This window comes from Lepidochelys olivacea (genome assembly GCF_965140295.1).
Source record: "Lepidochelys olivacea isolate rLepOli2 genome assembly, chromosome: 2".
Taxonomy (NCBI): Eukaryota; Metazoa; Chordata; order Testudines; family Cheloniidae; genus Lepidochelys; species Lepidochelys olivacea.
The window spans coordinates 101,144,938-101,172,175 of record NC_140412.1 but is presented as its reverse complement, the minus strand read 5'-3'; the positions used below and the strand labels follow the sequence as shown (position 1 = coordinate 101,172,175).

The 27,238-nt window shown below is 42.0% G+C and overlaps 1 protein-coding gene across 3 annotated transcripts in view; it reads right to left on the bottom strand.

The window, feature by feature from the left end:
- Positions 1–1,539: 1,539 nt before the first annotated feature.
- The window catches only part of CNDP1 (carnosine dipeptidase 1), a 45,790-nt gene continuing 20,091 nt past the window's right edge, over positions 1,540–27,238 (bottom strand). For 2 of the 3 annotated variants that reach the window (XM_084618561.1, XM_084618562.1), the window contains exons 2-12: positions 21,965–22,087; positions 20,393–20,536; positions 14,007–14,169; positions 12,114–12,202; positions 10,317–10,517; positions 9,022–9,106; positions 8,186–8,346; positions 6,256–6,420; positions 5,873–6,014; positions 4,273–4,420; positions 1,540–2,601 (exon numbers count right to left, since the gene is read on the bottom strand). In XM_084618561.1, coding sequence (XP_084474687.1) covers positions 2,496–2,601; positions 4,273–4,420; positions 5,873–6,014; positions 6,256–6,420; positions 8,186–8,346; positions 9,022–9,106; positions 10,317–10,517; positions 12,114–12,202; positions 14,007–14,169; positions 20,393–20,536; positions 21,965–22,087 — 1,527 coding nt within the window. In that variant the 3' untranslated portion in view covers positions 1,540–2,495. Of the gene's footprint in view, positions 2,602–4,272; positions 4,421–5,872; positions 6,015–6,255; positions 6,421–8,185; positions 8,347–9,021; positions 9,107–10,316; positions 10,518–12,113; positions 12,203–14,006; positions 14,170–20,392; positions 20,537–21,964; positions 22,088–22,679; positions 22,813–27,238 lie in introns of those variants that run through there. The other variant, XM_084618560.1, reaches the window with a different exon arrangement.

The following is a 27,238-nucleotide window of genomic DNA, read 5'->3' as shown; positions in this document are numbered from 1 at the left end:
AATACCATCGAATTGTGTCCACAGTACCCCAAATTCGAGCTGGGAACGTCGATTTAAGTGCTAATCCACTTGTCAGGGGTGGAGTAAGGAAATCGATTTTAAGAGCCCTTTAAGTCGAAATAAAGGGCTTCACTGTGTGGACGGGTGCAGGTTTAAATCGATTTAACGTTGCTAAATTCGACCTAAAGTCCTAGTGTAGACCAGGGCATAGCAAGGACATTAGGAAATTACATTATAAGCTTTGCATTTTGACAAAATATTTCTGAAGGTACAGCCGCAAAGCACTTGCCATTTCAACATTTATGAAATAAACAAACATTTTCTTCAAAACCCTTCCCCATTATTAAAGTTTCAGAATAAAGATTTTTAGAGTGTTAATAAAGGAATTACATTCCATAAGAATTTTGTGGGTTTTTTCTTGCAAAAGAAGGGTTGACAAAGCCCATTTTTAGTGCTGTTTTTGGCTCTGATAACACATCCCTACATTTGAGGTATCCTAAATAAGGATCATCCTTGCATTCTTTTACACAATGAATGTTTTTTCCTAAAACAGGAATGTTTTTTAGAAGGTTATTTTCTTGAGATAAGGTTTGCAGTTATACCAAAACTGGTATCTTAAACAAAGGGACAAATTAGTTCTTTGAAAGATGCTCTTCTTGGTTTGTTTGTCTTCTTAGAGTTATGACCTGTCTTCATAGCATTTGTAGTTGGCAATTAAAACTTGTATTAAATATTTTGTGCAAAACACAAATCTCAATTAACATATTTTTAAAATATAGACTTAGAAAAATAGCAATTACAAAAGCTACATTTTAGAGTTTCTTTTTGCACTTTTTGGGGTAACAAACATGGTGTTATGGCTAAGGTGTTATCTTGCTGACACTTGGCTTATCTCTAGGTGACGGAAAGCTTCCTACAATTTCTTTTATTAGCCTGAAAATCTTATTTAATAAACTAAGCAATGAAAAACATAAGCATGTGAGTTATTTTTTTTCTAAAGGTCACAGGATAAAGTAATTAAATGTATGTCTAAAAACTCCTTAAAGGCACAGGCAAGTTTTTAATGACCTAACATTATAAGACTAATGTGTGATACATTTATTCTTATTATTCTTATTCTTATTATTATTTAAAGTTCTTTTCTCTCACTATTTCAGTTGTTTCAAACCGGATTGATCATTCTGTTTCTGTGTAAACTAACTAAGTGGCCAAAATCATTCCCATTTTGATTTGATACAGATACAGATTTGAACTAGACACACAATCTTGTCTGTCTTTCTCATGTAAGTTTTTCCAGAGGTTTAACAAAAAAAAAAAAATCTAACAAAAGTAACTCTCTCATATATGTAAATGTAGTTTCAACACACATCACTTGTCTTAGTTTTTAATTTGTTCTTAACCTAAAATTGATACTTTAAAAGTGATGACAATTTAGAACCAGCTGAGTTGGGAGTAAAACACCTATTCAGGTGATACACTATCCGTCTGAAAAGATATTCATGAATGACTTCATGCTTGGTGTATAAAAATAAAGTCACATTAAGGAGGAGAATAATACACAGCAATCTTTAATGACAAACAGCAAAATGGGAAGAGAATAGGATTAAACAAAGAACGAGGCAGGATCCAAACTGGCAAATCTCTTTTCACCTGAGAAGCTCCATTGACTTCAGAGGGACTGCTCATGAGAATGAGAGATTTCAGGACTGGGCTATCCTTTGCACTGAGTTTGACAAACTGATCCTGATGGCATATTCATCTTATTTCCAGTTTTTTGCATAGGAAAAGTGACCAGGCAAGAGGTTAATATGGTGAAATATTTTTCAGCAAATCATCTGATAGAAATTCATACATAGCCAAAAGGAAAGAAGGGGTACTGCGAAGGAGCTTATGTTCAGGAATTGGAATGTGAACAAAGCAATATGATCTTTGCCAAACTGCAAATAAGCAGCAGTAATACGGGGCGGGAGGGCATGCAGGGTCACATGCTCCCCCACCCCAGATTTGCTGTTTGGCTTGTATTGAGCATGCTCAAATGCACTGAGCATGCTCAGTAACACTGCTGAAGCCAGCTGCCCTCACTGTACCCCCCAACTATCGGCTGGCTCATGTCTGGAAATAAGTAAACTTTAATAACATAAACTGTGTTTCCTGCTCCAAACACCCCCCTAGGCTAAAGTTACAAACTGAAACATTCCATTCAATGAGCATGAGGCACCTTTGATCCAATTGTATTGCGCAAGGAATCACTTGATTTGGTTAAACACTGTCTATATGCTAGTTAGTGCATGTTGCGAGCCGTAGCAGGCATTTAATTTTTCAACAGTTTCAGACATGGCCAGGAGGGATTTTAAAGGTGGTTACCCTTCCCTTTATATTTATGACAACTTCTAAATATTTTATTGTTTGTACATGTTTCTCCAGAGTAGTAAAGGAGGAGGTTAGATACTTAAGCCAATACACAGGTGTATAGCTTATTGTCTTGCCAGGATCCATCAGTTTGTAGTCATCGTGTTGGACGCTTCCTGTAACTGTCCATGCAGCTTTGCAATCTCCAAGAAAAAGGTTGCAAACAGTTTTGTTCCTTGAATGTAATTGTGCCTATGCAAAAAAAGAAAGAAAGACCAATGTTGCTAAACAGATTATGCAAAACAAGGGCCTGACCCTGTGAGGTGCTTGACACCCTCAACTCTTCTGGGTTTCAATTAGACTTGAGGGCACTCAACACTTTGCAAGATCGGGCCCTACATTTAGTGGGGAGGGAGAGAGAAAGGAAGAATTAAGTGCTTGGGTTTCAAGGTGCCAGATTAAGAACCCTTAAATTGTAAATCTCCAAATTATCCACAGGACAAACACAACATGGGACATGGCCATGCTAGCTTCTCCATCTCATCCCACCAAAATGCCTTATCCTAGTTCAGGGATGGGGAGGGTGGGAAAACCATCTCTAAGGATGAGACAGGAACTGCAGTGTTCTGTGCCAACTTAATCCATATTTCTTTGCTAAGTGTCTCATAAGTTTGTCATTAGTGCCAGCTATAATGGCAAGTCTTTCTCTGTGAATTAACAGCATATTAACACAGACAAACTAAAGGGTCAGGCAAAAGACAATAAATTTTCTCTTCCATCCTAAAAAGACAGTGTTGTCAGGCCTTCCTTTATTCACATGGTAAGGGGAAAGCAGAGGGGGAGGATGGAACAACTGCATGAATTAAGGATGCTGTTTAACATCTGGTTTTCCTGACATGCAGCAACGTGTGTATTCCAGAAAGATGATCAGAGGATTTAAAATTTTGTGTAGTTTCCCCTCAGTACTTCTGTCCATAACCTTAATGTGTGGGTCTACTCTGAAAAAACAGCTGTTGAATGTGATAGTGGGATTTCATGTTTACTGTCTCTCAATGATTTCCAGATCATATGTGGTCAGTTTACAAGAAAAATATATTTTCTTCTAACTGCCAACCCTGCAACTATAAACCTGAGTTCTAAGAATCAAGCTGAGTTCTTCTATCTCACAAATCACCACCTGTTATAAAGGGTCTGCAGCCTTCCTCAGTCACACTATTTGCTTCAAATTATGCCCTCAGTGAAAACCTAACTGTCTGAAAGTGTAACTTGTTGGAACTTGGTAGACAATTCCAGTATTGGCGACCCCATGCATTCCAAAGTCATGCATCAGACTCCAAACAATCATAAAATAAGCTTAAAATTCAAGTGATTTTTTAAAAAAAAAATTTTGGGGTTATTTTTATTTGCCTTCATGTGTCGGAGACTTTAGGGCACACTTCCTTCACATTCTTAAGCTTTTTTCCCAATCACAAGGACCAGAAACATATAGGGTTGGTTTTTTTTAAATGACAGCTGAGATTATCATGCAAGTCCCTTGATTCCAGCATCTCGCTGGGACTTTAAGAAAAAAAAAACAATTATTATGAGACTTGCAATGAACTCATGCAAGTTGGCAACAATGCACTTCTGTTAATAGGGAAGAAGGAACAGACTCTATCTTATTCCTTTTTAGCCTTGTTTGGTACTGCAGGAACAACACAAGCAAAAAGCCACAAAACCTTACTTTTTGTCATTAAGATAAGCATATACAACTCTGAATACCCCCAAATAGATTCTATTGGATAAAACAGATAGAGACAATTGGAATCAATTGTCAATTGGAATCAGTTGGGCACAGCCTAGTATGCTGAGATTGCTGTGGGTGAGTATTAGTACTTCAGTTCCTCCTCTAGTCTCTTACAGTGCCTTTTTTTAAATTTTAACCTGCTTATTTTCTCGTTTTGGGAATGTTCCCCATCATCAGCTGCTCCAATTGGAAGCATCATCACACTCTTCCTTGTTATATTCTGGAACGTTTGGGCAATAGGAATTGTTGAGCCATCCCGGATCATTTCTGGATCTTGTCCAAAAACTGAAACACATGGAAAGAATGAAATTCTGCAGAAGTAAAATGAAGACACATTGGTCTCTTCACTGGAGCTAGTGAGCTTTGGCATTCTGCCCAGCACAAACCTTTCTTGGTAGTATTTCTTTTCTGGGAGACTGTATAGCCAACTGATGTAATAATACCATTATGCACATCCTAGAAAACTATGCTAGTCTTTTGATACTATTCTGATTTTGCATCGCAGTACACAGAAAAGTGAGACAGTATCTTCCAGCTGCCTCTTACCTTGTAATATAGGCCCCAATCCAAGAAGGTGCTTAAGCATATACCTAACTTTAAGACCAAGTAGTCCTATTGAAATCAGTGATTCAACTCACATGATTAATATTAAGCACATGGTTAAATACCTTGCTAAATCAAAGCCTCAAAAACCAGCTATTTGCACTGGGTTTTAGGTTTTCTCCTCTTTTTAAAGTGCTCTAAGCGAGTCTTCTGCTTTTGAAAAGTAATGTAACCCTCTTATGGGTTTCCATTTTTTCTATCATAGAAGCCACCAGAATCTAACAGTGCAGCAGTGTATATATGTAGCTAGGGCTTGTGTGTTTATATATAGTTAGTAAACAAAATTATTTGGAGTCCTACTGTGTCACATATATTTAATGTTGTGTAGAAAGCAAAGATGCATGAAGTGAGAAAGAGACAGCATTGCACACTCCTTCCTAGGGGAAGAGGAAATACCCTCTCTATTGCCCCAAGCCCCCTTTGAATAACCTAAGCAAAAGTGTTGCAGAGAGGCAGAATCAGGTTCTTAATATTTGTACCATGTTGCTTGGGAATGGAGAGAAGAAAAGAGGACAGGCAAGGGAGGAGGGCAATTCCTGGAGGTTCCAGGAGAAGCTTACAGTGTCCCAGGGGAAGAGAAACTTTAACTCAGATCTAGCAGTGAAAGACCTGCTAACATTACCTTTCCTGAGGTCGAGAGACAACTATATTTGATATTTCTGAGGGGGAACATTAAAAAGATCTTTTATCAACAAGTGGGAGCATTACAAGCATTACAAGGGTAATGCTTATCTGCATAGCTGCCCCATTTACCTGCTGTGCTGCATTTATTTATTTATTACACTCCACTGAAATCAGTACATCATGATATGTCAAAGGGCAGCACTGCGGTGAGTTTTCCTTAATGTGCCTGATACATAAGGCAGCAGCAGTAAGTGGTTACCTGCATCTAAATTCTCCCATGAACTGTTGGGAGACTAGAATCATAAAACCAAACTGCAAGAGTGTCACCAAACAGGGACAGTTCATTCACTGAATAAGTACCGTGCCCCACCTTCCCAAATTATCTGGATCTAAATAATCTTCCAACCAAGAAATTCATTAATTTTAGAAAAGCTCTTTTTCCTTTGTGCAAGTCACTGTTAGTGTGACATTGTTTGGTGGATGTTAAAAATAATAAAATAAAGAACAAACCTGTTTTGATTGCCCTTCTTGCTGCTGTATAAAGAGGAGAATTTATGTCAGCAACCCATGGCATTGCACTTATTGGCACAGACACCTTCAGTTTGTTTGGGCTGTTTCTCTTAGAGAATACATCCTCTAAATATTGTATCACCTAAAAGGAAAGCATCATTTCATTAACAGTGTTTATAAATTACATCCTTTAACAATAATGCATCCAGAAATTGTGCACTCACAGACACACACTTTCACTCCCAAGCCCATACACGGCCACGCAGTGGAAAGATGCAGTTCATTATTCTGGCTGTAAATTTTAAGAGTTGAGAGGATCTCTGAAATTAACAGGAATTTAACATGCAGAGGACTGACCAAAAGTTCAAGTTTGCCAGTATTACCTGACGTTCTCCGATTGAAATGTCCATGTGAGGGACTTGCCGGATTGAAAATTTTCCTATTACTCTTGCGGGTATAACTGTTTTTATTCCTGGTTCGTGAAAAGCTCCTTCAATCCCATGAATAGAGAGAGAGGGATAACGCCACAGGTGCATAAGTACTTCCTCCTTTATAATGTAACAAACAAAACAAAATAAAAGTGACAATGCCACAGCCATTCAAAATTCACACAATCTACTGAAAAGCTAAGTATTTTGCATGTAAAATTTGTGCTTGATCATTTCTGCAATTTAGAGCTGATTGATTTGTGATTAAAACCCCTAGCCAGGTAAAGGTCTTTCTAAGTAAACACTGCTACTTCTTTTAGTCAACATTTGCCTACAGCCTGGCAATATATGGAAGGGGAACGTTATTCATGTACAACTCTGGTGACAGTAGGAGCAGACAGGTGAAAAAACAGCATGGGAAGAGCGTCTTGGAGGTAAAAGTGTATAATAAAAATGATGAACTAAAAAGGAAAATACCAACTGACTTATGAAGTGATTATTTAGCTATTTTCGATTGTCATTACTTCTAATTTTACAGAAGGATCGTGAATTTGATAATCTCTTAATAAACTGTATTCTATTTGTTTATAAATTACTTGAGCGTTCTTCTTGTTTGCAAAGTAGTAGGTGTATCCTGGGCTAATAAATTCTGATGCCAATGGCAAAGGAGTGTATTAGCCTGGAATATGATTGTTACCAAGTTAACAGGGATCATTATTATGTAGTCTCCAATCAGCTACTAAAACCCCTCAGATCTCCGTGGCCACTCACCTTAGAACTGCTGGCCTACTCAGCTTACAAGGTTTTACACCATCGTGCCGTACCCTATTCATGCATTGGTTCAAATGATACTAAGCAGAATGGACAAGCTCCGACGGTGAAGAAGGGAAGAAAAGCTTTTAATAATGGGCAACTCATATTTAAATAATGGAAAGGGTAACTGGACAGTGATCAGTGAACAGTCCCATCCATTCTCTGGAGCGGATGGATGCAAAAAAGACAATTTGTACTGCTTTAACTATACTAATATAGTTAGAGTGGCAAACCCTCCCTAGTGTGGACTCAGTTATATCAATATAAAAGTGCTTAAAACGGGATAGCTTTTATTCTGGTTCAGGAAGTGGAATAAGCTATACCAGTATAAGGCACTTATATACCGGAATAACTGCATATGTGCTAGGGTTTTACACCAACATAAATATAGAGGTAATTTTTAAAAAATCACATCCCTAACTGACATAGGAATACTGGTACAACTTGGGTAAACCAGTTCTTAGCTTCTGGGTTTCATTGGTATTGTTCATTTTTGGGATCGTCATCTTAAAATTCTGTCAAAAGCTTCAGACATCAAAATCTAAATTAAATAAATAAAACCAGCCCCAAATTATACCAACTTTTCTGCTGCCATCCACTTTCCAAACTGAATACAACTTTACTCTCTAGCCTATGATCTTACAAGTGGCTTTTTGTATACAGTGTTGTTGTAGCTGAGTTGGTCCCAGGATATTAGAGACACAAGATGGGTGAGGTAATGATATGAATACTAATAAAAGATATTATGTCATCCACCTTGGCTCTCTAATAAGTGTTTTTTGTTTCTTCTGGGGGGTTGATGGGTTTTGGAGGGTTTTTTTGTATTATTACTTTTTATTGACTATCTGCATTTTTGATTATTTTCCCCTAGATGTTTGCATTTGACCAGGCCAAATCTTTTTTTTTTTTTTTTAAACTTCCTACCTGAGCTTTTAACTCTTTAGATTCCTGGGGGGTTTTTTGCCTCTGTTCACTGTTGCTTGAAAAACCTTGAAGTTTGGAGTAATCGGTGAAAGTAATTAATGGGTCATTTAAACTCTTTCTGCAGCCATTAATAAAGATGTTACTGTACCTTAGTGTCATATAGGAATTTTTTCACACCACTGTTATTTTTATGTTCCTCTAGATCAAATTCAATTGCTTCATATAACTTCTTCTCCTCTTCCATAAGGGAAGCAACATTATCATAGACTCCAGGGATCAAAATATGACCTGATGTATCCACAAGGCTATCTACAGAACAAATACCAACAGACATAATCGTCCCTTTAATTTAGGGCAGTGGTTCTCAAACATTTCCATACTGGGACCCCTCTTTTTCATACCAAGACCCAGTCACATCTAGTCAAGTCACTCATTCCCATTTAACAATATAGTACTCTGGCTTGGGGTATTTGCTAATTTACTAAAAAAACCCATTGAGTTGCTGTTTGCTGTTCAGTCTTTCATGAAGCTGAAATGGAAACATCATTCAGTTTATATAAGAATTAGCATAAAATATATCCAATTTCAGAAGCCTTCACTAATAGCACATGTCAATAAGACTTGCCTGGAGCAGTCTAATAAACATGGTGCTGACAATGATGTCAGCAACTGGTGGGCCATCTACTCTAGGGCTCCTAACACTGGTAGCACTGGTGGAAATAGTGGTAAGTATTTGTATTTTAGACATGCACTGAGGGGCCAAATTTAATAGGCCTGGAGTCAGCAAGGCACTTTAACGTGTGTAAGTTTAAGCACCTGAGCTACTCCACTGAAATCAGTGGGCCAGCTTCACACAAAAAAAACCCACACACACACGATCATCCAAATGTCAGGATGCTTAAACAAACCACACTGAACTTTCTGAGGTTCACCCTCACCCATTACCAACTAGTTATTGCCTAGTCATATGAAATGCAGTATTACCAAGCAGAGCTATTAGATCGGTCATTGGTTCATGAATGATGCCTCCAAAACTTCCTGAATGAAGATCTCTCTCCCCACACTGTACCTATATGAAATAAAGGCAACATGTTGACATGCAAAGCACATTATGTTAATGCTTTCAAATCACTGGCTTTCCATAGGGACTCAGGTATTTATGTTTATTTATGGCCTCTATTTAAAAAAAGACGTATCCTAGGTACTTTTAGGAAATTCCCTCTGGTGCAATGTGGAAAACTCCGGGTCAGAAATGGTCTCAGGTCTGCTTCTGGCAAGTGAAAGATGGCCTAGTGGCTTTGCGGCGTAGTATGAGACAGACAGGTTGAGCTCCAAGTATCATTCTGTGCAGCCACCTAGTAGCAGACGTGGATCATTTTTGCTGTTTTGATGGAGTCATTCATTTGCAGCATGGCTTGAAAGAGTTGTATTCAGGAGCTTGAGAGATTTGCTTTTAGTCAAAATATTCATCGACTAATTTTATTCTTTTTCCAGTACTGGGGCTGATGTAGATTTTGATTTGGTTCTCTAGGGATTAGATTGAAGGATGGTGCCAAGGAAGGATCTCCCATCTTACTTACTGATGCAAAAACTTCCAGATAGGAAATTTATTTTCCTGTCCTCCCTTTATTTCCCAGTGGCTCATGCAAGCTGGTAAATCACTTACAATGTACTACTTACTCTGGTCAGTGGCTTCAGAACCTTAGTGTGGCTTCTCAACCAACAGTCCCCCCTAAGTTGTGCACTCTGCCGGCAGACACCATGCATTGAGCAGTACCTGCCCCACAGGGGTGGGGCAGCAGTGGGGCCAGGGTTGCACTTGGGCAGCTAGCCAGTGCCACTGCCTGCGTCACTAAGGCAACAACTTCTATTTTTAGTGTGCCAACTTGATCAAACCCAGCGCATGTATGTCTACCCGAGCTGGAAACTGCACCTCCAGCTGCAGCATAGGTGTACCCTTGGGGGTGGAGGGGAGGTGGGAGGTGGGAGGAGGGAGAGAGAGAGGGAGAGAAGGAGGCAATGAAAGTGAATATGAAATTGTGAGTGAGGAGAAGGTGAGGGGGAGTAGGAGAGGGATTGGGAGAAGAGAGAGCGAGTGAATGGAGCTGATGAAATTAGGGCGGGGAGGGTGTGGCAGTTGGAGAGAATGGGGATTAAGGGTCTGCACTCACATTCAGTCAGTCTGCCCCTCTGCTCACAAACATGTATTTACAGAGCACATTGTCATCCTCCACCCCAGGACCCAACCCCAAATAAATCAATGCCATTTTCTCTTGTACCTCCACGAAGAAGCAGAGGTTCCCCCGAGTCCCATAGGTGAGGGCTGGTTTCCTGTTGCTAAGCCAAAGGTTATCCGAAATCACAATATAGTCAACATCAGAGAAAAAAAGCTGATTTTCTTTCTTAATTAATTCCTCTAATCCAAGAGATCCTGCTTCTTCCATACCTTCAATAATGAACTTGAAGTTTACTGGCATGTCCTAAGTAAAAAAATCAACAAAGCCTAGGTAAGAAACTGGCATTTTCAATCATTAAGAGGGCCAATAAACTGGGCTAAAGGGGGGGGCAGCTCAAGTGGGCTATCTAATTAAATTGTCATCTCTTTGGGGGAGGGAGCCCCTTTCTGTGCAATGTTTGCCGAGCACAATGGGGTCCTGGTCCACAACTAGGGTTCTTGAGCACTACAGTAATACAAATCATAAAAAATAATAATAACACATCCCATCAGAAAGGGCACTCCTGGAACATACAGCCTCAGGGACAACATTTCCTTTCCCTGATAAACTTTTTCCTCTCTCTCTTCCTTATTTTCCCTTTTTTTCCCCCCTTGCTCCCTGACATACAGGCTGCATCCTCACTGAAGTTTTCCTCTATATCTCCCACTGTTGCAGCTCTAGCAATGCTAGCAATGGAGGGGCTGTCAGTGTAGGCCCTTTGCTGGCATTTTTATCATTGTGTTCTCTAAACCTGCAGGGTTAGACATGGTGGTAAAAATGCAGATGGGCAGTGCTCTGAGCACCCGTGAAATTGCCCAGCTACTCCAGCATAGAGAGAATCTGAGAAAATCTTCAGTGCAGGCAAGGTCATCCGACAACTTTCATCAAGGGCCAGCAGTTGGTAGAAATGCTCATATGTCCCATACAAGAAAGAAAAACTAAGCTCAGCATTCCATTGTGGCTCATTTTCAGGCTATGGAGATTGTCTTTTAAGTTAAACAGAAAGCATCACGTTGCTTTTCTTCAGGTTTCAGATTTAACACCAGTACAATCTCTGGACTTTAACGGACTTATGTCCGGGACGAATTTAACCTGAGTGATCGGATAAACCAGAGTGGTTCGCCAAACAACCACAAAGAAATTAGGAATAAACTGTGCACATATATTGTATAATGAACTTTGCTGTTTGCTAGAGAGAGGATTCAGGAGCTTAAGCCTTATCTGATTCACTTGTTAAAATGCCAACCTGGACATTACTGATTTGAAAGATTAGCACATTGTAGAAAACAGCCATAAACCAAATCAGTTTACAACAGCTGACTTGGACAGCAAATAACTTAAGATATAATTTATATATTTGCAGGCTTGCTGTTTTCTTTGCTGAATCTCATAAGCTGTTGCAAGAATGTACTGTTCTGAATGAGCATTTTCCAGGTGCTTTCATATCCTTATTCTGTCCATGGATACACATATACTGATGATAACTTGCAGCCAAGAGCAGAACTAAAAGGTGCAAAACTAAGCATGACCAAAGCTTGCTTTAAAGTCAGTTCTTTTACAATTTTAAAAAGCTTTCAAGCAAATGGTCTTCCTGGGTATCCAATCAGTTTAATGCTTGCCTTTTTCCTCAGTGCCTTCTATAAAGCAGGACAAGGAGGTTGCACCCTCTGCATTACATTGAGCCTGGTCAATATATAAAATACCAAGCACAAAATGCTCTTGGGGAAGGCTTGGAAACAGTATTAAAACTATACTAATGTTTACAAATATATTAAACCAATTTGTGGGGATGAGGTTACATCTGAAATTCACTCCTGCACAGTGCCACTGGAATACAAATGTTTTCTCTTTGCTACCTACTAATTTTAGTGCTCTGAATACATCCACTGCATTTATCCAGGCCAAGACAGGTCCTTTGTTATCTGTTGCTCCACGCCCATAAAGATTTCCTTAAAAAAATAAAAACAAAAAGCTTATATCAAACTTTGGAGCCTCTGATGCTGCTTCAGATATAAATGGGTGAAATCCTGGCTCTACTGAAGTCAATGGCAAAACTCCCGTTTGAGGTCAATGAAACTAGCGTTTCACAGAATAGTTTTAAGTAAAGGTGTTAGATGTTTCCCAGTAGGGTTAGTGCACTAGACCTCTGAGGACTCCAAGTTCAAATGTTGATTTGTGGCACAAGTCTGCTTGCTGGTTTTATTCTAGTTCTTAACAGAAGTTTGTCCAGACAACAACATTTTGATACAGTTTGGCACAACATGCAGTTGCTATGCACATGAAGCCCACAAAAAGAACTGTAGGGATGGTATCACTCAGCAGTGATGTGTGTAGGAATTACACACTACCTTGAAGTCCTATATATGCATCCAGGGGTACAGGCCATGGTATTACTACAAAACTTTTCAGATTGATAAATCTGCATACATTTATAAGGGTCCAGATTCTGCTCTCATTTACATTGGTGTAAATCCAGAGTAACTGCCATTGAAGTCAATGGAGCTACACTGGTAAGTTTGATAGGAATCGGTCCCTATCAGAGTGGGAAGGAGTGGACTAGTGGTTAGAGCACAGGAGTGGGAGTTGGGATTTCTGAGTTCTCTACCTTACTCTTCTACTGACTCACTGTGACCTTGGCTCCATAGTTTTCTTTTCTACATTGTCTTAGATCCACCTGATTTCTCGAGGGAGCATGAAATTAAGGGAGGGAATACGACTGAGTTTCATGCATCACTGTCGGCATGGGTGGCGGGTATAATAGGCCGGGGGGGGGGGCGGGAGGGGGCTAAGCCTCCCATAAGCCAAGCCTTGGCCCCGCATGAGCTCTGCCAAGCCAGAGGGAGCTCAGCTCCGGCTAGAGGCCAGCAGGGACCAGTTGGTGGCCCAGTGCTGGGGTCGGCCGGAGGCCCAAGGGGGTTCAGCTGGGGCTCCTCCGGCCAACAGAAGGGATGGGGGGAGGCGCGGGGCTCCAGCAGATTGGGATGGGGGGAGGCAGGGCTTTGGACAGAAGGGGTGGGACCGCAGGTGCATGGCTAGCCTCCCCACATTGGGGGCTCATAGCTGCCCATGACTGTTGGCCCCTGTGGAAGGTCCTTGGGCAGAGCTCTGTGGAGCTGCGGTATCAGCAGAATGGGAGGAGGCGCTGTACATTCTGCATTATCCTCTTCTGACCCAGAAGATTTCAGAGCAAAAACATTCTGTTTTGTTGGCCAAGGCAGAAAATGTTTTCAGCCCACCAGCGTCTAAGCAAACTAACCAATCTACCAACCAAACAAAAAAACCAACTAAATCCCACCACGTGCAGCCCGCAGCCAACAAATCAGCAGAGCCAAAACAAAAACAAAAACAAAACCAGCCAATTAAAGCAGAGCAAAAACAAAACAAAAAACACCCCCCAAAACCAAAAACCCACAAGCAGCACAGCAGTACAGTGCCCGCTGGAAAAAGAAAAGGAGTACTTGTGGCACCATAGAGACTAACAACCAGGGCAACTGCCTTGCTTGCCTGCTCCTACAACCAACCCTGATTAACTCCTGCTGGCTCTTTCCCAGCTGATTCTGTGCAGTCACAAGCAGGACTCAACCAATGACAGTATGGTTCCTGAAAGCCCATTTCCCTTGAATTTGTCCCAGAGATTTCCACAAGAGTAGCACCTTCTTACACCGGCTTGAGTTTAGAGGGAACCTCCTCCCACTCCATAATTTACTGTCTTGCATACAAATACTTGTGCCAGAATAATGACTATGTACAGACCATCAGTTTCAGTCAGTGTGTAGGGGTCAGTTTTCCATCCATCTTCTTTTTTGGCAGGTTGTACGTCCACATGGCCATAGAAACATACAGTGGGTTTTTGTGGATCTTTCCCAAGTTCTGCTAGAATTAGAGGAGGCAACAGAAGGCTCTGGCCATCAGGCAGCTGTGGAGGAACATTAACACAGTAACAAAGAAACGCCAAAGCTTTGTGAGAACATGCTAGTAGTTACAAGGGGAATTGGAATTATCAGTATTCAAATGACCCTTTACTGGTGCACTGGACTCTTATCAGAGCAGGTTGTCAAAATTGATTTCCACCCTATCGCTAAAGCTTATACAGAAACTAAGTTCCTCTCCCCAGCCATTGAGCTTCTTCTTGAAACTGAAGAGCCCATCTAATGTTTAACTGTAATACAATGATAGCACACGCTCTTTGCTAGGCCCTTCCGTTCCCTTCCAAACTCAGCCTGCAATGGAGACGACAGAAAGCTGTCCACATGTGACAGGAGAATGAATCAAAGGCTGCACAGAAGCTACTTTTGACTTTGGTTTTGCAACAGATTGAAGTTCCAGGCTCTTGGAATCGACTGAAAAATGAATATAAAGCCGTGTTGGTAGGCAGCACTGGCAGCTGTTGCACACCATTCTGAAGACAGGCTAAGGTCTCAAGCTAATATGGCACACAAGACAGATTTCTGCACAGGTCAGAGAAAACTGGACGGCTCACAAAAGGAGCAGCTCTCTGTTTCAGAGGAGAAGAATTTGCAGACTGCCTTGCATTAACACGTGCTTTTGGTCTGCGTGAAAGGAAGGTAGCTGCTGCATTACACTGATAGGAGAGGAAATTTGTAAGAAGTGTAGTGCTTTCTCCTCCCTACAGAATGAAGGAAAATGGATGCCCTGTCCCTTTAAATGTTTGAGCTCTCCCCCCCTCCCCAGTGCAAAGCTTCCCTTTTGGGTTGTTTTTTTGCTTCAAGAACAATAAAGGTTTCCATGGCAGCTAGATGAGTTTAAATGAGCTTCTCTGTGTCTGTATCTCGTTCTCCGCTGGGTCCAGATACAACATTTGGCAATGAAGGATTTCTATCCCATGCATGTCAAGTGCTCCTACTGCCTGAATGAAAAGAAGACAAAGGAAGGAAATAATATTGTAAAAAAGGGGGGAAAGTTTACCCAGAGGCACAAGGTGACAGTCTGCTGCTTTTGCTACTGGGAGAGTGTGATCCACTCGGCTAGAGAGGGGGAATTGGCAATTACAAACTGAACAAAGAATAGGCTACTACTCAGAGCTACTGAAAACAAAGCAGTGAGCAGGAAGTAAGCAACCATGTTGACAGACCATGTGCAAGCAGGTGACAGAGCAGCTGCTTAGCCTGCCCCGAGGCTCTACGGACAGTAGAGGGAGCCCAAATACAGCCAAAGGGAGAAGTCTACCGTCTAGTGTTGGCATGCAGCCAAAAGAGGCAGATTGAGTGCAGATGCAGAGTAACAAAAAAAGAATTTCCTTGTGGCAGAGAAGGTGTCCAGGAGGTTTGAAGTCCAACAGGAGAACAGAGAAATGGAAATTTGTGTGGGCAATGTTGGTGAATTCAACAACAACTGCAAATCATGGGTGGTGTATCTCCAAAATTTTGAGTAATTTGTAACTTGCTGTTCTATTCCAGTCAGACGAGTTAGACCCTTGTTAACAGTGATGGGCATACTGAAGGCATAGGGACTGCTGCATGACCTATTGTCTCCAACTGTGCCCGGAACCGCCAGGTACGCTGCAATTCATGCAGAAATACAGGAACATTTTTCTCCGACCCATCGATGGTAGCAGAATGATATCGGACACATCAGCGACATCAGGGAAGTGGAGAGTTGGTAGCACAGTTCACTGCTGCTCTAAGGAAGTTGTCAGTTCAGACAAATATTAAGTGATTCCCCTCCATGACCAGTTAGTCTCTGGATTATGCAATGAGCAGGTCCTGAAAAAATTATTTACTGTATCAGTGCTTACATTCAAGAAGGCTGTTGAAGTGGCTGTTACAATGGAAAGTGCAGAGGATTCTCTGGACTTTAGCATGAACTGACAAGTTCATCTTGTGAACTGATGAGACAGAAAACCACGGGAATGTAAGTGTAAGCGGGGGAATAGTCACTATGCACTACTCCAGTGAAGTGGGCTAGTGAAAGGACCTGAGACCTCGCTCCCACTTCCTTTACCCAGTGGCCTCCCTGCCCTTGAGGACTCCCCTTCCACTCTCCTGTCTGGCAGAGTCCTCGTAACCCCAACAAGGCTGGGCCCAGGATTCCTGGGGGGCTCGAGCCCCAACCCTGCTGTTGTCACCTAGGACAGGGGCTAGGGTGTCCCCACTCTGAGGTACTCTCTCTGCACTGGGCACTTCTCTGACCCACTGACCATTACATACAAGTTAAAGCAAATGCAAGTTATTTCATCAACAATTAATTTTAAAAAGAATAAGGAATAATGGGAAAGGTTAAAGGAAACACATCACCCTGCTCTGTGGCAGGGAACATCACAAACAGTGTCTCTGGAATGTCCGGGCAGTTCAGTCTGTTCCTTGTAAGTCCCAGGCCTTCTTCTCAGGCCCTGGCTGTGCTGTAGGGATGCTGTGGGTTGGACACTTGCTCTGGTGATGGCCACACGCTCTCAGGCTCTAAGTGGGAGGACCCTTCTTCCCAGTGTCACCCCCGCCCTATCGGGGTTATGATCCAAGCCTGGCCTGCAGAGCCTCTTGGCTGAGGCGTCTCCCTGTGCTGGGCCCGCTGCCCAGAGTCCCCCTCACTCTCCCCAGCTGCTCACCACACCCAGCTCCGGACTGCTCCAGCCCCAGCTCCACCACTCGGTCTCTGCACTGCTGCTGCTGCTCTGCCTCCCGCTCCCTGGGCTGCTTCTTTGGCCCCTCTGGCTCTGGTTGCTACAGCTCTGCTCCCAGGACAGGTCTGCTCTGCAGGCTGCTTCTGTGATTCCGCTCCCAGCACTGACCTGCTTCCTGGGCTGCTTTTCTGGCCCCTCTGGCTCTGGTTGCTGCGGCTCTGCTCCCAGGGCAAGTCTGCTCTCTCTGGGCTGTGCCTCTGGCTTTGGGGCTGCAGCTCTGCTCCCAGGACAGGATTTGCTCTCTCTGGGCTGCTTTTCTGGTCCCTCTGGATCTGGCACAGCTCTGCTCCCAGCTTAGCTTGGGTCCCTGCTTTCTCCTTAGCTCAGCCCCACTCTGTCTGACCCAGGCAAATCCAGCTCACATGAGAATGGGACCTCCCTGGCCTCCTGACTCCCTGATTAGCCTGCCCGCCCTGTCATTCAGGCTGGCCTGGAGCATTGGCCTCTCCCCATTGTTCCTAGGGACTATCAGTCTTAGGGTCATGGTTTCCCATAGACCCTTCCCCCTTTTGTACTGGGAGCTAGCCAACCAAAACACCCCCACTGAATGTTAGTAAGGGGGCAACAGCCCCCTTACATAAGGAATTTCTGTGTGGCCACTGTGCACAAACTGTGCATGCTGAGAAGACTTGCTGGACACACCAGGTCATTTGCAGGAAGTGCCAGAAGAGAGGACACATTGCTGTGATCTGTCACAGTTCAATGACCTCCAGCACAGGTTAATCGTCCATACCAGAAGACACCTGTGAAGACTGAACCTAAGAGAAGACGGGAATTAGGAATTCATAATGTGGAAAAAAACAAGAGCTCTAGTGACACTGGCCAAGACTTAGCACTACCTTATCACAAGCTAGAGTCAGAAATGGCATCTGGGTCGCACCCTTGATTGAAGGAATGTCTACAAGAATGGAGCTTGATCCTGGAGCTGGCATTTCATTGATTTTATTGATATCACCAGACTTTGTTACAAGTTCCTCTGGAAGAAACCTGTATGGTTTTGAAGATTTATACTGGAGAAAAGTTAGTCCCAAAAGGGATACTCCAAGTGAAATTTCAACTAGATGGACAATCCCTTTTATGTGATTGAAGGAAAATATCCACCGCTATTTGGCAGATCATGGCTTGTCCACTCACAAATTTTAGTTAGGTTATTTAATCTTTGATGGCACTAAATTGCGGGGGCCTGGATAATCTCCGTCCAAGAACATTACAGGAATTGGCATATGAAATTGATAGCCCAATAGAAAGGATTTTTAATGAATCTGTAAACTCAGGGGTTGTGCCCTATGACTGTAGAATTGCTAATATAGTACCTCTTTTTAAAAAAGGGGGGCAAAAGTGATCTGGCAAACTATAGGCCTCAATTGTATGCAAGATCTCGGAACAAATTTTGAAAGACAAAGTAGTTAAGGACACAGAGGTAAATGATAATTGGAATAAAATACAACATAGTTTTACAAAAGGGAGATGATGCCAGACCAACCTAATCTTCTTCTTTGAGAAGATAACTGATTTTTTAGACAAAGGAAATGCAGCAGATCTAATCTACCTGGATGTAAGTCAGGCATTTGATACAGTTTCACATGGGAAATTATTAATTAAATTGGAGAAGATGGGAATTAATATGAGAAATAAAAGTTGGATAAGGAATTTGTTAAAGGGGAGACTACAATAGATCATACTGAAAGGTGAACCTTTCAGTCAGGCTGGAGGGGGGTTACTAGTGGAGTTCCTGAGGGATCAGTCTTGGTACCTATCTTATTTAACATTTTTATTTATGACCTTGGCACAAAAAGTGGAAATGTGTTATTAAAATTTGCAGATTTCACAAACTTAGGAGGTATTGCCAATATGGAGGAGGACTGGAATATCATACAAGAAAATCTGGATGACCTTGAAAACTGGAGTCATAAAAATAGGTGAAATTTAGTAGTGCGAAGTGCAAGGCCATACACTTAGGGACTAACAAGAATTTTTGCTATAAGCTGGGGACTTATCAATTGGAAGTAACAGAGGAGAAGAAAGACCTGTGTATATTGGGTGATGACAGGATTACTATGAGCCGCCAACATGATGCGGCTGTGAAAAACGCTAATGCAGTCCTAGAATGCATCAGGCGACTTATTTCTAGAAGAGAGAGGGAAGTGTTAATAGCATTATACAAAGCACTGGTGAAACCTCATCTGGAATACTGTGTACAGTTTTGGTCTCCCAAGTTTAAGAAAGATGAATTCAAACTGGAACAGGTGCAGAGAAGAGCCACTAGGATGATCAGAGGAATGGAAAGCCTACCTTATGAGAGGAGACTCAAAGAGCTTGGCTTGTTTAGCCTAACCAAACAAAGGTTGAGGAGAGAGATATTTTTAGAGATCAATTATATCAGAGGGATAAATATCAGGGAGGGGAAGGAGTTATTTAAGTTAAGCATCAATGCTGACACAAGAACAAATGGATATAAACTCGCCATCAACAAGTTTAGGCTTGAAATTAGGTGAAGGTTCCTAGCCAACAGAGAAATGAAGTTCTGGAACAGTCTTCCAAGAGGAGCAGTAGGGGCAAAAAACCTAAATGGCTTCAAGACTGGGCTTGATAAGTTATGCAGGGGATGGTATGATGGGACTGCCTCCAATGGCATGTAGCCAATCTGCGACTGCTTGTAGTAAATATCTCCAATGGCTGGAGAGGGGATACTAGATGGGGAGGGCTCTGAGTTACTACAGATAATTCTTTCCCAGGTGTCTGGCTGGTGGGTCTTGCCCACATGCTCAGGGTCTAACTGATCACTATATTTGCAGTAGGGAAGGAATTTTCCCCTGGGTCAGATTGGCAAACACCCTGAGGCGGATGTGTATGTGTGTGTCGAGGTTCACATTCCTCTGCTGCATGGGGCATGGGCCACTTGCAGGTTTAAACTAGTGTAAATGGTGGAGTTTCTGTAACTTGAAGTCTTTAAATCATGATTTGAGGAATTCAGTAACTCAGCCAGAGGTTAAGGGTCTATTACAGGAGTAGGTGGCTGATATTTTCTGGCCTGCAATGTGCAGAAAGTCAGACTAGATGATCCCTGATGGTCCCTTCTGGTCATAAAGACTATAGGTCTATGTAAATGATAAGGTACATATATATTTGGGAAGTTTTTTTTAATGTAGGGTGTAAAAATGTGTTGTCCTGTCCCTTTAAATGTTTGAGAACTCTCCTCTCCCCAGAGTAAAGCCTCACTTTCGGGTTGGTTTCAGTTTTGTTGCAAGAACAATAAAGGTTACCAAGGGAGCTAGAGATGAGCTTCTCTCTGTCTGTATCTCCTTCTCTGCTGGGTCCAAATATAAGAAACCACCTTACTTCCTGGGTTAATGTTTTGATCCTATGCTTAGAAGTGACTATCCATGTGACAATGGGTGTCTCACTCCTTCCTACCAATGAGAATTATTCATACGTTACTTTAGAACACACCGTTAAAGTACAGATCAGAGTATTTTGAAACATGGCAATGATAAATAGGTACCTTGTGGGATCCCAACTTCACTAACCCAACAGTGGCTCCCAAAGCTCGAAGCCTGTCTGCTGTTAATTCCACCATTCGTATTACTTCTTGTCTTAGCCGTGGTTGAATAGAATCACTCTCCACGGCTACCCATTCCTTAAGGGTCTGCAAAGGAAGCCAGGAATATAATTAAATGAACCACTGGGGTACTGAAAACCAGATCTGCACTGTTGTTTGCGTTTTGAACTCAAAACACATCAGATTTGAAGCTGTTTTAATTCCAGCTCTGTCTAGCCTAGCCATCTAAATTCCCTTCAACTGTGTAATTGTATTTTGCATGAATTGTCTAGAGTCTAGACAATCCTCATCTAGTTTCAGACATGCCCACTGTTCTATCTGGCAAAGAATTGTCAGGACACTGGATCACTTTTTCTCTTGTTAAAGTGTCAGGTCTGCTGCTAAAGTCAGAGTGATCAGAATCTGATTCCCTCATCCATCTTTACAGTGCTTCATTGAAACAACCCTCTTGATTCCATCAGCGGACCCCAACAGTTCTGATTACCTTTCTACCTGTCCCTCAGGAAGCACCATTTTCACACGTATAGTACACCTTGTGGGGGGGGGGTATAGTTTCAGAGCAAACAAAATGCACCCCAATGGATTCCTCAAAGATAGGGTGCTCTAGAGAGATTTTGCAGGTCAGGGATGGTCTATCTTTCTGTCTTCTATCCATCTGAGGTAATTCTAAGCTAACTGTCATCATAGGATCTAAACTCCAGTCTTGGAGAATGTAGAGAGGGACCAGAGTATTATTAAGGCTGTCCATCTAAATTCCCTTCAACTGTGTAATTGTATTTTGCATGAATTGTCTAGAGTCTAGACAATCCTCATCTAGTTTCAGACATGCCCACTGTTACAATGAGTACTGCTATTGAGTAATTCCAGCAAAATGAAGCGTTCATAATTTGACATGAACTAATCATGTCTGAACCATTCCTCAGTTCTTCCTTTTCCCCCAATGCAAATTGATCCCAGTTTTTTTTTAAAAAAAAGCATCTCTTGAAAGGCTAAACCCTGGAGAAGAGGTCACAGGCCAAACGAACAAGCTGTGCACTCACAGAAATGCACAAAAACATCACAGCACTGAGGAAAAGAATCCTGAGCCCTGCCCCCAACCTAGAGCTGGCATGTCTGCATGGCAAAGTGAGTGAAGCAGCAGCATAAGTAGCCTGCTTCTCCCCTTCATTCAAGGTTTTGGCTCAGTATGGATTTGCATACTCTGCATGGATCTAGTGGTGATGGCCACAGTCCACCCACATTCCCGTGTTGCATGGTACATTGTGCGCAAAGCCACCACCGATCTCTGCTACATGGAACACAGGAAGAGTACAGTGTCCCCACCATAGACTTTTCCTTGCCTAGCCCTGCTGTGTAGTGAAATGTGGCATTTCCAGTACATCTGAGGCCTTGTGGAAGCCTGCTCAGTATTTTTCCCCTTAGAAGACAAAAGATGTGGTCTCATAAACACACATTGTTGGTCTTTATTACTTCACTTCTGCATTGTAGCTATTTGACAATATGTGTAGCTCTTACCTGAATAAATTCATTTTGATGAAGATCAATATATTGGAAGATCTGATTCTCCAAGCCTGAGGAAGAGGGGGATGAGGACACTCCTGCCTCAAAGAGCAGCATGATAACAGAAAGAGCCAATATCTGCAAGTTCAAGACAAAATTTGCTATATGGAAGAGAAGACATCCACAAGCATTTGTCAGGTATATTTCACGGTTGGGCAGGCAGCCACAAATAACTGCTGAACAATGGACAGGTCAGTCTGCTTTAAAGTCCAACTGCACTAGGCAAAGACATTTCGCACATACAGCATGCAGAGTTTATTGGTCAATCTGTAGGGGGTGGGAAATGGGAAATGGGTTTTGCACTATCTGGACTAAAAGCAACTTCTGGGAATTATTTTGATACACAAACATTTTCTAAAGAAACATTTATTTCTTCATGAGAAACTGTGAAACAATCTCAAACTGTAGGTTCTGCCAAACATAACAAACCGTCATGGGCGGGGAATGCAAACACAAATACCAGTGGCCCAAGTCGCTCAGCTTTCTATTCTGACATTTCCAAAAGGAAAAAGAAGAACTAATTCAATAATGTACATTCCACATGGTATGTGCAATTTGTTTAAAGGAATAACAATCCTGATGGCGAAATATATGAGTCAATAAATGGCTTTTGTGGATGATTAGACTCGAGGGAAAAGCTGAAACATTAGATAATGCAGAAGTCACTTACTGCCTTGTGTAGTCCCACTGCCACGAACATTAGACAAAACAAGATTTAACAAGCCACTTTAGTTAAAATATTGTTCTTGCTTCACAAGCGTTTGAAAATTCTTCTCCTGCTGTGTTCCTGGAGTTTCTGCTAATGGTTCTCTGAGCTGGGAGCTAGATACTTGACATTTGAAGGGTGGGGCTAAAAATGAAATAGTTTTGGAGGGAGTGATCTCTTCAGAAAAATGGATTCTGGGATTTAAAACAATGAGCTGCCTGTCCAAAAAGTTGTACTTTAAATTGAGTCCACAAAACAAGCTGCTGCATGCACAAACTGTAATGGTCATACTTTGATTCCGGCATGTGAAATGCAAAAATGCTTTCCTGAAATGTTAGCCTCTAGTTTTAATTGCAGTTTCAGTGATGTTTGTGAGAGAACAAGATATAAAAAGTGAACTGACAAACAAGAGGAAAAAAAGGAATGATAGTGAAAATAAGATCATGTGGTGACATAGGTATTGCACAGCTTGATGGTTCCTGAAGGTACCAGAGCTCTCTCTGTTATTAAATGTACCTACAATCACCTAAACCCACCTGACACAAAACCAACTTCTACCAGTTGGATAATTTCTTGTAGGCACCACAGCAGAGGTGGTTCTTGAGGAGGGATTTGAAAGAGAGGGAAGTATGGTAACAGCTGTGATAAGCTGACAAACTGGCAGCCAAGGCATTGGCATAGTGGAGGAGGCAGGGGGCTATGAGACAGAAAAGGAAAAGCAAAGAGGGGCAAAGTGGTGAAGGGCCTTGTAGGTGACCAAAAGCAGCTTAAAACTTGATGAATTCACAGGGTATCCAGTGAAAGCGTTAGGTGGGGGTGGTGCAGTCTGAACATCGGGCAGGAAAGACAGCCATCTCTACTATTTTATCATTAGAACAGGCAGGCAAAGTAACAAAAACTCACTTTTTTCTAATATTGTCAGACCCTAAGGCCTGCTCTCAGTTTTCATATGGGCAATATTTCTAGAGTTTAATTAATCTGCAGAGATTGGAGGCTTGAGCCTTAAAGTCAAACTATGGCCTGCAAGTCTCCCTGAGCTAGAAGCCATCCTGGGCAAACTACCCTCCTGGTTCCATCACATGGAAGGTCGGAGGGCTTGTTATTGAGCCCTCCCTGGAAATAGTTGCTACCATTTTTCATGTCTCTCAAACTCCAGTTTGACGTGTAAATGGAATGCTAGTCTGTTGGACGGTGGTGACAAATGGGCTGTAATGGTCCAGGTAGACAGCAACCTCCTCATCAACTATCTGAAATTCGTGGCTAGATTCTTTGTCCGCACAAGTTTAGTGAAGAGCAGATCTTAGACCAGTGGTTCTTAAACTTTTGCATTGGTGACCCCTTTCACACAGCAAACCTCTGAGTGTGACCCCCCTTATAATTAAAAACACTTTTTTTTTAATATTTAACACCATTATAAATGCTGGAGGCAAAGCGTGATTTGGGGGTGGAAGCTGACAGCTCGCGACCCCCCAAGTAATAGCTTCGTGACCCCCTGAGGGGTCATGACCCCCAATTCGAGAATCCCTTTCTTAGACAAAAAGTTAGAAGTCATGCATATGAGCAAGTTAATAGATTTATCATGGTGATCTAGAATGCTGCCCACTTCAGCTTGGGAATTCTGGGACCAAGCATGGGCCCAATCCAGTGACCCTTATTCATGGGTGAAGTCGACATGTTTACTGTACACAAGCAGAGACTTGTGAAGAAGTAGAATTTGCAGGATAAGGCCTTGTGTCACCAAATCTAATGTTTAAATAGAAGATATTCCTGACATATACAGTTCTGCAGCATATTAGCACTTGAAACATTGGCATTTGAGAGATCTGAGTGATACAAGCAGGTGGAGTCCAAAAAACAAGAGCATTCCAAAAATAGATTTAGGCAGAATAGCCCAATTAGAATGTACTTTGTTTAGAATTAGTGTGGGTCATATTGTATGTACCAGATATTTGAATGTTACTGGAAAGTAGAGTAATGGAAAGTGTGAGGTGGGTTAGGGGAAATCGTTTGCTCATTATTTAAAAGAGAGGCAAATATAAATGACAGCATAAGAAAAAAATGTTAGGTATTTTGAAGTGTCGAGATTAAATATGGGGATACTGTAGAAATACTAAAAGTGGTTAGAGAGGAAAAAAAGCTCAAGCAATGATCAGAATAATAATTTCCTTCCATTAGTGAGGGTTTTTTCTCCAGATAAAGAAAAGGCAAAAATTTCATCCAGCAGATGGAGCTAATAAACCATTCATAGTTTAAGCTAATAAACATTCCATGATTTATAGATTCCATTAATCAGTTATAGCAATAGAAGTGTGGGGTAAAACCAAATGGAAATAGTGAAGGGACTTTTGAAGCAAGCATGAAAAAAAGCCAGGAAATTCTGAGTGGGGAAAAAATATCTTAGAGGGGTTAATAAGAAATAGGTGATGCTTGTTGGTGCTTTTGTTTTTAATTGTTCAGAGTATCTTAAAGTTTAGGACAGAGCAGCGGCGGAGAGGATTTAACAATAGGAGGCTTACAATAGAGTCCAAAATCCCAGCTCTGAACCTCTCCCATAATGTTTCAGCGTGAAAACTGCTACAAACATTTGTGGCTTGGGACCCATTTTAGAGTGAGAGCCCTTAGCACTGAGACAAAAGGGCTTGTGAGACTGGAAATACCATGCAAAGTTGGGGGATACACGTTTGTTAAGAAGGGAGGAATTAAATCAGACCCAGAGAAAACCCAAGAAGAGGGATGGCTCCTTGTTGAAAGGCTCTGGCTGCACAAGGAAATGCTCATCATTAATTCAGAAGGTGCTAGAAAATGCCTTTAACTGTAGAAAAATATTAATGAGGCTTTCTGTGAGATCACAAAACCAATATGATCAGTGTAGCAAGAGGTCAAAAGTCAATACTTGCCATTACATAAAGGAAAAACAAAAATGGAGCTTGTCTCATTTTTTATGATGTATAAAGGGAACCTGAAACTTTGCTTTTTAAAGATTCATTTTTCTGCTTTTTTATTTATTTATTTTTTAATGTTGGAAATTAAGTCTTGTCTGTGGTGGAAAGTCTATAATCACACGCGAACTAGTGAAATAACACCACAGAAGTGTGAAAACCAAGAGGAAAGGATTTGTAATGTGACCATATAAAACTCTAGTTTTGTTCAGACCTCTACCTTCTATGATGAATTAATAATTCAGAGAAAAGATACCTTTGTTAAAATTCAGCACCCTGGCCATTCCATTACCGTTTGAGAGCTCACAACGCACAACCTCCAAGACACCCAGGAGGCTCCCCAGCAAAGCCAGGGAAGGGCAGTCTTGACAGTTCCAGTATTTCTAAGTTAAAGCAATTTTTGAACACCTGTTTGTATTGTGTATGTGTATGCCACCTTTTTCAGTCCTGTGTCACAGAACGTTTATTTCAGTCCATTTTCAATAAAGTTTAGGTGAGCAATTTCTTGTTTATGGTTCTTGAGTGTGGTTTTTGAGCAGCTTCTCCGCCTCAGACATATTACTTTTGGGACGGGGATCATCTTTCTCATAGATTTAGAGATTCTAAGGCCAGAAGGGACCACTGTGATCATCCAGTCTGACCTCCTGTATAACACAGGCCATAGAACTTCCCCAAATAACCCCTAGATGAGGTCTTTTTAAAAAAACATCCAATCTCAATTTAAAAATGGTCAGCGATGTAGAATCCACCACAATCCCTTGGTAAGTTGTTCTATTGATTAATAAGGCTCCATGTTTGTCATGGAGGTCACAGAAGTCACGGAATCCGTGACTTCCTTGACTTCGCATGGACTACTGCTGGGGCAGTTTCACCCCCCACCCCAGCAGCAGGAGTTTGGGGGCTGGGGGCTCATGGCTGGGGATTGGGGTGCGGGGTGGTGCTTACCGGCGGGGGGGGGGGGGTGGATCCCCAGAAGGGCAACAGGAACTCCCCTCCCTCAGCTCCTAGCTCCATGTGCTGCCTCTGCCAGCAGGCACCGCCCCCCCCCCCGCAGCTCCCATTGGCCAGCAGTTCCCAGCCAATGGGAGAACTGGGGCTTGGGGCGGAGTGGAGGCAGCCCATGGAGCTTAGGAGCTAGGTAAGGAGCTTGCCCCAGCCCCGCGAACCCTCCCCTGCAGCACCCACCGCACACACACACACACCCCCGCCCCCCGCAGCTGCCCTGCTCCCAAGTTTTAGTCAGGGGTATATACTAAAAGTTATGGACAGGTCACGGACCATGAATTTTTCTTTACTGCCCATGACCTGTCCGTGACTATTACTAGAAATACCTGTGACAGAAACATCGCCTTATTGATTAATTACTCTCACCTTTAAAAATGTATGCCTTCTTTCCGGTCTGAATGTGTCTAACTTCAACTTCCAGCCCCTGGGTGGCGTTATACCTTTCTCTGTTAGACTGAAGAGCCCCTTGTTAAATATTTGTTCCCCAAAGATGTAAGTACATACAGATTGTAATCAAATAACCCCTTAGCCTTCTCTTTGTTAAGCTAAATAGACTGAGCTACTGGAGTATGTTACTTT